The sequence below is a fragment of the Macadamia integrifolia genome, chromosome 11 (genome assembly GCF_013358625.1).
Source record: "Macadamia integrifolia cultivar HAES 741 chromosome 11, SCU_Mint_v3, whole genome shotgun sequence".
Lineage (NCBI taxonomy): Eukaryota > Viridiplantae > Streptophyta > Magnoliopsida > Proteales > Proteaceae > Macadamia > Macadamia integrifolia.
In genome coordinates, this window is record NC_056567.1 from 33,760,062 (window position 1) to 33,770,168 (window position 10,107).

Sequence of the window (10,107 nt, forward strand, 5' to 3'; positions counted from 1 at the left end):
TTTAACAAGCCCACTTAAGTCCTTCAACCAAACAAGTATGTCTTAGGTGTGCATGGGCATGGAAAGGGAATAGCACTTGTTTCGCACGAAGACTTACCATGCCCAGTTCACTAGGCCATCATGGGCAGTTCCATTATTTATTTACACAAGCAAGGGGTGCACTTGGGTATACAGTGGTAGTGAGTAGTTATATAGCTATTCTGTTACTTAAATGTCTATCTCATTTGTATTTAAGTTCTGGTACCACTTGGCAAGATAGATTCAAAGTTGATGAAACCATATTGGATGATTGGGTTTTCCCTCGAAGCAACCCATTATTGTTCTGCAATTTCTTAGGATAAAGATGAAATGGTTTGACCAGGTTCCTCTGGAGGAACATAATGGAATGGGTCAGAAGCCTTTCCCAAATTAGCCATGATAATACCAAGTACAATAACATAATTAGTTGCAATGACTAAAGGGATTCTTGCTATTGCTTATCAAAAAATCTGAATTTTTTCTCTTCCAAAGCAAAATTGATGTGGCTTCTTCACTTATTCTTATCAGTAGCAGCTTCTCTCACCATTTCCAAGCAAACTACAGGGTATGTTGTCTAATGTCTATTAAGGAAACATTCCTCGGTTTCGGTTTGACCTCCTCTTCATCAACTTTTGTTCATTAACTAATTTTCTGTCCAGTGTTTCCCGGTGATTACATACCAGTTGTCATCATAATTTTTCTATTTCATGCATGCATCCCTTGTTCTTTTTCAGAATTTGATTTCATAATTTTGTAATTGTTCTTCTCTTCATTTTTTTTGTTATTTCCCAAACTTCCGCAGTCCCCCCTCCCCATCTTCTCTACTTCATTGAAATGAATATCATCACTATATTCAACTGGAGCTTGCTATGTAAATAACTAATGGAATTGCTCTCTGCCTTTGATGACTTAGTGAACTGGCATCAGGGAAGGGGGGGTTGATGCCGAACTAACGGAAATAATTAACAGGATAAAAAAACTATAATTTCGCTCATCTAGGAAATCAGTCTAATCTTAGGAAAAGGCAGTTTATTCCCATGCCAATCTGTCAAGAGATTTATCATTATGTTGATGATACTCAAGTCTCAGACTCAAAGGGCGTACCCAGTGCACGCTTCCACCACCGCAGGGTTTGGGGAAGATCATAATGTACGCAGCCTTACCCCCATTACCTGATTACCCCCACTTCACAGAGAGACTGTTTCCTGACTCCAACCCGTGATCACTTGGTCACAATGGAGCAACCTTACCGTTGCACCAAGGCCCACCCTCTTCAAGTCTCATATTCAAACTTCCAAAAATAAAAATGGCTTAATTTTCCATAAATATACTAACAAATTTTTAGATGAAAACAAATTATTAGTACTGCCGCATAATGCTGGTGTAGCAACAGAGAAACTAATAACCAGTCCTTGCACAATCTTAAAGAGAGAAAGAAAGAAGAGAAAAGAGAGAGATCACAATAAAAATGGAAGGAGGGAGAATCCTAGACCACGGTAGGATTCAGAATAGAATCCTCTCGAGGCCTAGGCCAATTACTTATATTAAGTCTTAGTCTAGAGACGTACTTAGAGTCAAATTACAAACTGAACAAATAACAAAGACTAGACCATATAAACTTAACAAGGAGGAGGACTCCCCCTTATGGTAAACATTTAACAGCTGGCTCAAGTACTCAACGAAAGCACATATGGGAAAATCATGTTGGAATTATTCTAACATCACTCAACTTTTCAGACATAAAAATTCATGGCTCTAAGCAACTCAAGTCCATCAACAAAGTGCACCCTCAATGAAAAAACATCCTTAGAAATTAAGTCATCGGCCTTGAAAATCTTGACCTTCACATGATTAGCAGAGTGAAGCCAAAGTATCAGGCATTTGTAAAAACCATGACAAACAGGGCCGAATTGCTTTTGGTTGATAAACTTCATCACTTCTTGGCCACCTTTTAATCAAGATCACAATTTGAATCAGATGCCCTCCCTTCTCTGTCATTACCTCACAAAAACCACGATGTAATAACAAGAGCCCCACCCTACATCAATCCTTACAAAACCTGGGCTAGGCTAAATCATCAATCACAAAGCTAACTGATCTTGGTATCAATCAGAATAAAATATTCATAGCGGAAGCCAAGAGTGAACAAATCTAAGAAGAATATCAATCCTCCATGCCCGACCCTTCTCAAACGAGAGATTCAGCCAATCACAATCTTTGAGCCCATCTAACCAACAAAAGGCTGAGAGCCAACGCCATGGGTTTTCTCAACGACAGAAAGAAGTCTCTTATGCACTGAAGTTGATTCACCCTCCTCGATAGGATCTGAATATGTGATCACACAGTAGTACAGTACTAGAATCATCTCCAGAAAGACCTCTACTCTAGAATGGGCCCAGATTTCCACAGCACCTGAAGTTCAACCTGAGGGAGTAAACATGAGAGAGGAGCCCAAGTCCATAATGATCTAGGGAGAATCAAAAGAGGACCTCAAAATCTCAGTCCAATCCCTTTCAAATAAGTCAAACTGAAGGCCTCAGAAGATATGCACCATCCAACCCCAGTGAGCTTTCCTCATCATGACCATGTCTATAACCATGCAACTGCACTCCTCCTGTGACAGAAAATCTTGTCAATCCTCTCTTTCCAAATCCTCCTATGCTCTCTCACCAGAATATATCTCCACAGAAACTAGCTCACCAAAGGGAGCCCAAAACCAGCCACACAAGAACACCATGATCTCACTACAAAACACAATGTTCAGACCAAAGAGACAAATAAGTATTGCCAAATTCCAAAAGTGGCAATAAATGACAAGATGGCTGATGAATTCCCCATCTCCCAGGCAGACTGGACACACATGGAGAACCAGAAAAGAACAAATTGGAGAAAAGAAACATTGGGTTCGAGTGGCCAAATCATTTGATAAAAAATATTCTCGTTGTGCAAAGGAGAAAATCTCCCAAAGAATGACGAATATAAAGAAGAAAGGTTCCTCATTCAGGTCCCTGCTAAAGTTTAAATCACATCCTAAACTGCGATTGAAAATATCACCTTCCCTCTGCCACAAGAGACTATAGTGCATAAAGCGTTCTTCCTCCGACACCCCGCCCCAAAAAAAAAATCCCAGGACCGCTTAATCCTTTTCACCTTCACACCTCATACCTTATAAGATGTAAATTTTATGGATAATCCACTATTACTTTTCCATAATAGGAAATGTAATTGATCATTCAGTGACTCTCAAGACTGCAACACAATCAAATTAATTATCACTTTTCCTGTAATAGTACATTGCTCCGGGATATGCTAGTGGTCATGTGCCTGTGGTGTCCAATTCCTACTCCAGATAAAGAGAAGACATCTTTACCAAATGACTGTGAGTACTAAATTGGAGACAAACTGGCAGTTTGATACCCACCAACCATGAGAGAGAATTAAATTAAATAATTGGTTTTATTGTCAAATCCTCAAATGTGATTCCCTTCAACCCAGCAATCTTCATACATGATGCTTTTGTGAATAACCTCAACAGTTATTTGAACTTTATACGTCAAATTCTTTCTAATCTCCCTATTTCAAAACCTACCAGAGCTTTGTTTCCTTATTGGCAAAAAACAACATACAAGTAACAGAGATACCAAGTTGAAACAATGTATGATATATCCACAAAACAAACTATCAGAAAAGGAGAACGGTGTCATTCCTTATAGATCATGACCAAGTGTACAAGAGTAAGGAGCAGAAACCTTTTTTTCTTTTCTTTTTTTTTTTTTTTTTTTTTTTTTTTTGCCTGGTTAGAGTAAGTAGCAGAAACTCACTATCAACGATTATAGAACTAGTTGCTTGTGTGCGCTGACCATAAATATTCATAAAAGATAACTGAGCTGATTGATCACGAAACGTCCTGCAATAATAATAATTGATTCTTTTTAATGAAGTGAAAAACAAAAATATCAAGTACAGATGAGGTTGAAAGGGTGCAGATAAACAATACTACAGATACTCTGAAGAGGGAATATTACAAAAACAATAACAAAAACAAAACAAACAAACAAACAAACAAGAAAGAAAGAAGAGGAAGAAAAGGTATAACGAAATGAGAATAATGAAACCAAACACACCAAAACCAGACCAACATCATTCGGAACCAATAAAAACCACCGTTCCTTTCAAGAATTGTATTTGTTACCAGATAATCTAATATTCTAACAACCCATAACCCAATTCAAATTTTTAACCAATTTTGACAATAACATGAAGAAAATGGTAATGATTATAATAACGATAATGGTGATGACGACTATGGCAGTTGTTGGGGTTGTTATTAACCAATTAGCAAACTCAGTTTCTACTATTAATTATCTATCTAGTTTATATACTAAGCAGGTGGGAGTAGGATGAGCCTTCAAACTTACTAAATTTTCACAAATTATTAAGACAACTCGAAAGAAACAAACTTGTTTCACCTTAAAAGAGTTGATACCGATTAGACAGTCATAGAAAGAAATCAGGGAAGGGAACTGCAAATTGCAAAATGGAGATTTACATAAGTGGGTAGCCGGATCTCAAATGGGTTTCAGCGAATAGAATCGTATCCCAGGATTCCTGTCGATTCCGAATGAAAAAAATCCAAAGAAGATTATCGGAAACGAGTAATTTCCATGCCTTGCATACAAGGCTTAGTCGAGCAGCTTCCTTGGGCTCGAGGAGTTTGATGATTATATAGAATATATCTGAAGGTATCTGATCGAAGGCGCCGGTAAATGATGAAGATTCATCGACAATTGTCCTTGTAGTTGAGTTCCGATTCGAGTTGGGACGATTAGACATTGATTCCAATACCCTCTTCAGTAACGTCGCCATTATAGAGCAGGACAATAAAGCTCGTCACTTCCGACTTCCGAGTTCCGACTCCTTAAAAGAGATCTGGGTGATCATCAAATATCAGTTTCTAACTCAGGTAATCCTTTTGGAGGAACAACACATCAGCTACGTCTCCAGTCTCCAGTCTCCAGTCTCCAGTCTCCAGCAACCCAATCCAACCCAGCTTTGAATTTTTAAGGAGTAAACGAATTCTAGAACAGAAGAAGAGGAAAGTCGATTACATTTCCCTGTGGCCATATCCTAGTCTACTTTTTTTTCTTTTTTTTGGGGTGTAGATATTTTTATGGTTTCGCTTCATCGTTGAAACCTGTTATTTAGAATCTTTACTGCAAATAAATGGAGAAAAAATTTTAAAATTGAAATATCTGGACATATCTCCTCCTTCGCGGTTAATCATGGTTTTGACACCAATGCTAGCCGACTCGACACGACTGACCGATTAATGCTAAGAAACCCTTCTAGGGTTCTTTAGCTTTCTCTACCTTTCTGATTTGAATTCCATCCCTGATTCCGTCATTTTAATCCTTCACGAAAAATAACGTTTAAGCTTTAGATTTGAAAATTACGGGACTAAATAACGGTAATTTGTAGTTTTCCATTGGACCCGCGCGCTGGTGTTGCCTGGGACATCAGATTCATCAAACACATGAGCCAAATGATCAATTTACCTTTATAAATAAAAATAATTGAAAAATAATTTCTTTTACATTCTCATTGACCCTCGCGCGCAGGAATGCACTTCCCCATAATTTAATTAAGTTACGTTATGTTGACTTGTGTAGAAATTAAATTGATTTTGAAATAAAAAATTCCACCTTCCCCCATGGTTTATTGTCATTAGTGGGACCATGCTCCCATGCTATCAATGAAAAGTATCAAACCTTGGTAGATGGAGATATGCAAGATAGCCCTTCATTTTCTTAATAAAATCCCTATGCTACCCATGTATATCAAAGTTTCTCCCGGGATTAAAACTAAGATCAATAGTTTAATTGCTTTCGAAGACAACTGGAGACAATATATTATAATCTCACCCAAATGCTGGCTTGCTTGGGTGAGTATTGAGTACACAAAGGGGCACTAGGGTATGCCTATAGACTTATGGATGCGTCTCTCACTATTATTATTATTTTTTATTATTTTATTATTTTTTTGACAAATCGTCTCCCATTATAATAACCTCACCCAAATCCTTATTCACTTGGTTGAGTACACGAAGGGGCACTAGAGTATGCATATGGATATGGATGTCTCTCATTATTTTAACACCGTCCAAATCCATGCCCACCTGACAGGAATCATAGCGAGCCACATTAAAAATGAATAAATAAATAAGCAAAGGCCACCCTTGTGCAGATTTTTATGTACCCCTCACATAATAAATCTACAAATGTTCTAATAAATTTGCATTATTAAAATACAAAGAATGGGTCATAGATTACATTGCACAATTTCCTCTAACCATTTGCAAGTTTAAACTCGTCTAGCTTGCATGTCACGTTGCAAGAATTTCAGGCATTCTATCTTTATTTTTTATTTTTATTTTTTTTGCCATAACGTCTAATACTCCCCCTCTACTTGGCAATACATTAGGGGATATAGGTAAAAACAAATAAAAAAATAAAAAAATAAAAAAAATAAAAAATAAAAAATAAAAAATAAAAAAATAATCACGTGAACAATAATTTTGCCACATGAGTTGATGATTTGGTCTTTTGACTATCAAATATATGGGATATCCACCATATAAGGCATGTATCAAATTTAACGGCATATCACAATTGTATGGCACATTATATCTCGGGCATTATTCATGTATTTTTTTCCGATAAGATTTATGTCTTCAACTAGTCCGCACAAGGATGGCCTTGTCACGTAATTTTTTGGGCATTGCATTGATGATTGGAGAAATCCAACTGGTTTAAAAGTTTATCCATGATTAGATGAAAGAAAAATTCCAACACACCATCACCCAGAAGTACATTAGCATGCCTTGTGGTTTTTGCAAAGTGAAAGGGTGATATGGAAATTCTGATGGTTGAATGTCTTAGAAAATGATGTGGATTGGCCACCTGCCAAATTTCAAATTGATGGTCAATGTGTCATCTCATATGTAAGCATACCCTCTCATATATGCCCATGCATCCTAATTGCAGTCCCTTGGTAGTCCTTGTTTTGCCACTTGGCTAACTTTGATTATATTGAATTTCGACAAGTGAACTTGGGGTTCAACCATACACAAATTTTACAAGCCCACTTGAACTACCATGTAACAATTATCAAAGGGTGTGCACCTCTAATTTTGGGTGAGGGTGTGCCAAGCACTTAGCCCCTATGTTTGTGTGTATGAGCCATATTGTGATAGGGAAAAAAGTCTTATTCATCCTATTTTTCTCCACAATTGCTTGTTTTACCACATGGCATAGTCAAATAGCAAGACCAAAATTTAGATAGACAGATGTTTATGTCCCCTACTCATATATCAAGTTATAAACCCAATTAGAGTTTGTAAAGTATAAAAAATAGATTTTCAAAATATTGAAGACATGTGAGAACATATAGTATTAATTGAAGTAGAATACATTTTCATGGAAATATATCGAAATGCATGCCTATCAAATACACCATATCTATCCATCGGGTTAATGGGTAATACATCATTATACCGCGTGGTATAATCGAGGGGCTAAACAGAGAATCCTCTTTATTGGGTTGTGTATGGAAAAATTGCCCAAGTTATAGACACAAATATTGAAAGCTAAATAAATTAAATTTTGTTTTGATTGGTTTAATAGTTAATTTATTTTGTGGAAAAAATGGTAGCAAGTGACCATGGTGCACATACCCCTCATGATTTATCTTTTATCCTCGTTTAATGACGCATGCCCCTTCTGTATTACACTCCGTGAGACTTCTTTATCCCTCTAGCCATGGGGATGAACATTCCCTAATACTAAACGAATAAAATAAATGAATATTCCATAAAAATGTATTAACCCCAATGATTTATCACATGTTTCCCTCTTCCCACTTTTTGTTCGTTCTTCAATTTATTTACGGTGGATGTCATGTGGGTTGAAGAAGGCTAAAATTAACACAAATGATTAAAGGGTGCTAGACACATAATAAATTTTAAATCACCAACGCGTGATATCACATGGAGGAAGACTGCTATGGCGCCCACCTACATTGGTCTTCGTTTGACTTTTCTCGCTTCTATAGGTTACACATAAGATTTTTTTTTTTTAGGGGGTGAGGGGGGAAGACACATTAGGGTCTTCGGGAACAATACTTGATCCCTTGTCTCGAAGGTAGAACATCCTAAGATTTTGGCTATTAAGACAACCAAAGATACTAGTAGGTTACTAAAAATGTAACCAAATACTTTCCAATGTATTATCAAGCATGTATGCTCTTGTCTAGTGACTAATACTTCAACTACTATTAGAGTTATGTTAATTTTTTAATGTTTTGACATGTCACTTGGAAAACTCTATTTGAGTTGAAGCTTGACTTTGGGGTTCATTTGTCTACAAAATTCCAGCACCATTCAATATACCATGTGACAACTATAAACATGCAAATCACAAATATATGTTGCCAATCTAGCCACTCCAAGCCTTTTGCCTCCGTCTGATTGCAAGTAAAGACAAGTGAAAAAAAAAATTTTTTAAATAATTTTTGTAATCACTTTTCAGCTCAGGCATACGAACGAACCAGTTGTTTTTTTGGGCAAGATGGTACATAGTGTGACGCTTAAGCTTATTACTACTACTCTTTGTAAACCGAACATCAACACTCTGAATCGTCTTTACTTTTAATTTGAACTTTTATTTTCTATAAAAAAAATCTTAAACTCTTATTAAATATGGTAATCATATGTTTCAAATGAACATTTATTTTATTCTTAAGGCTAAAGGACTTCAAATCAATAAGCAGATTTGTAATGTTTTAAGGTTAGTTGCACAATCATGTCAATAATTATTACCAAAAAAAAGGAATTTTTTAAGTTTTATTTATAATGTTTTAAAGTTGAAACTTTTGTAATCATTATTTCATAAAATGGCGTAACCAACTTCAAAACATTAAACAATTGATTATTAATTATCAAAGTTTAAGGCTTGTACCAAGTTCGTTGCTCACATCAACTATGCCCACCCCCTTGGGTTATCTTAGGTTTTGTCTTAAAACAACAAATGATGTGATTATATTTATGAGACACGTAGCTTTTTGAGATCTCGTTGAGACAAGATCCCTCAATAACCTTAAACTCTTATAATGTTGTATATTCATTCCTTACCTATGAATGATTTATTTTATTTTATTTTATTTTATTTTTGATAAAAATAAATCCACAAATATGAAGTGAAACCTTCCTTGCCACAATGCGTTCGTAAAAATAAACCTCAAACCTTAGACATAGTGAGTGAAGTATTGTAAAGTATATCCTTCATGGTCCTAGACATATAATTCTAACATATAAACTACTCTCCACCCTCCACCTTATTTATGTGGAAATAAGATTTCACACCATTGAAGCAACAATTAAATAAAAAAAACTCAAAGAGATGCATTTTTTGAATTTTTGAATTTTTGAAAAAGAGAATTTTAATACCAACAAATTTATATTCCACAGCTATGGTTGGCCTTAGGACTGCAATGACAGAACCGAAACTGAACTTTTCCCATCCAAAGTAATGGTAGTATAGACCAAATGTGTTCAATGTAACAACACACACATGCTGCATGACTGGGTGATGCAGAAGGCAATAGCCAATAATAAGGGTAATTTCAAGATTTTGAGTTATCAAGAAAAGAAATAAATTTTGATTTTTACAAAGAATATGAGTAAATATAGATAAATTTTCTCTTCTTTTCTTTTCAAAAATAATTTAACATTCTTTTCCATTCCCTATGATTGCAAGTTTCCAAGTAAGACAGAGAGCTTTCATTATTTTGTATTTGATTTTTCACTTGATCCGACTTTTATCATTTTCGTTTTCATCTGTTTTGGTCGGGGGACAACTCGACCGGCGACGAAAAGTTGAAAGAGAAGTAGGGTGGGGACGGGAGAGAGAGAGAGAAGGGATAACCAGTGCCTCCTTCAATCCGGAGTCAGGAGACTCGGGACAGACGACGCGCCCTAATCTTCTTCTCACTCTCGGTGTTTGGTTTGGCAGAGACTGGCCCTGCGCTCCCCCC

At 36.2% G+C, this 10,107-nt stretch overlaps 1 protein-coding gene across 2 annotated transcripts in view; it reads right to left on the bottom strand.

The window, feature by feature from the left end:
• LOC122092687 (actin-related protein 8-like) overlaps nt 1–5,202 on the bottom strand; it is a 29,995-nt gene extending 24,793 nt beyond the window's left edge. The window contains exons 1-2 of one of the 2 annotated variants that reach the window (XM_042662920.1): nt 4,568–5,202; nt 3,840–3,925 (exon numbers count right to left, since the gene is read on the bottom strand). In XM_042662920.1, coding sequence (XP_042518854.1) covers nt 3,840–3,925; nt 4,568–4,884 — 403 coding nt within the window. In that variant the 5' untranslated portion in view covers nt 4,885–5,202. The remainder of the gene's footprint in view (nt 1–3,839; nt 3,926–4,567) is intronic. The other variant, XM_042662921.1, reaches the window with a different exon arrangement.
• Between the last annotated feature and the right edge of the window lie 4,905 nt (nt 5,203–10,107).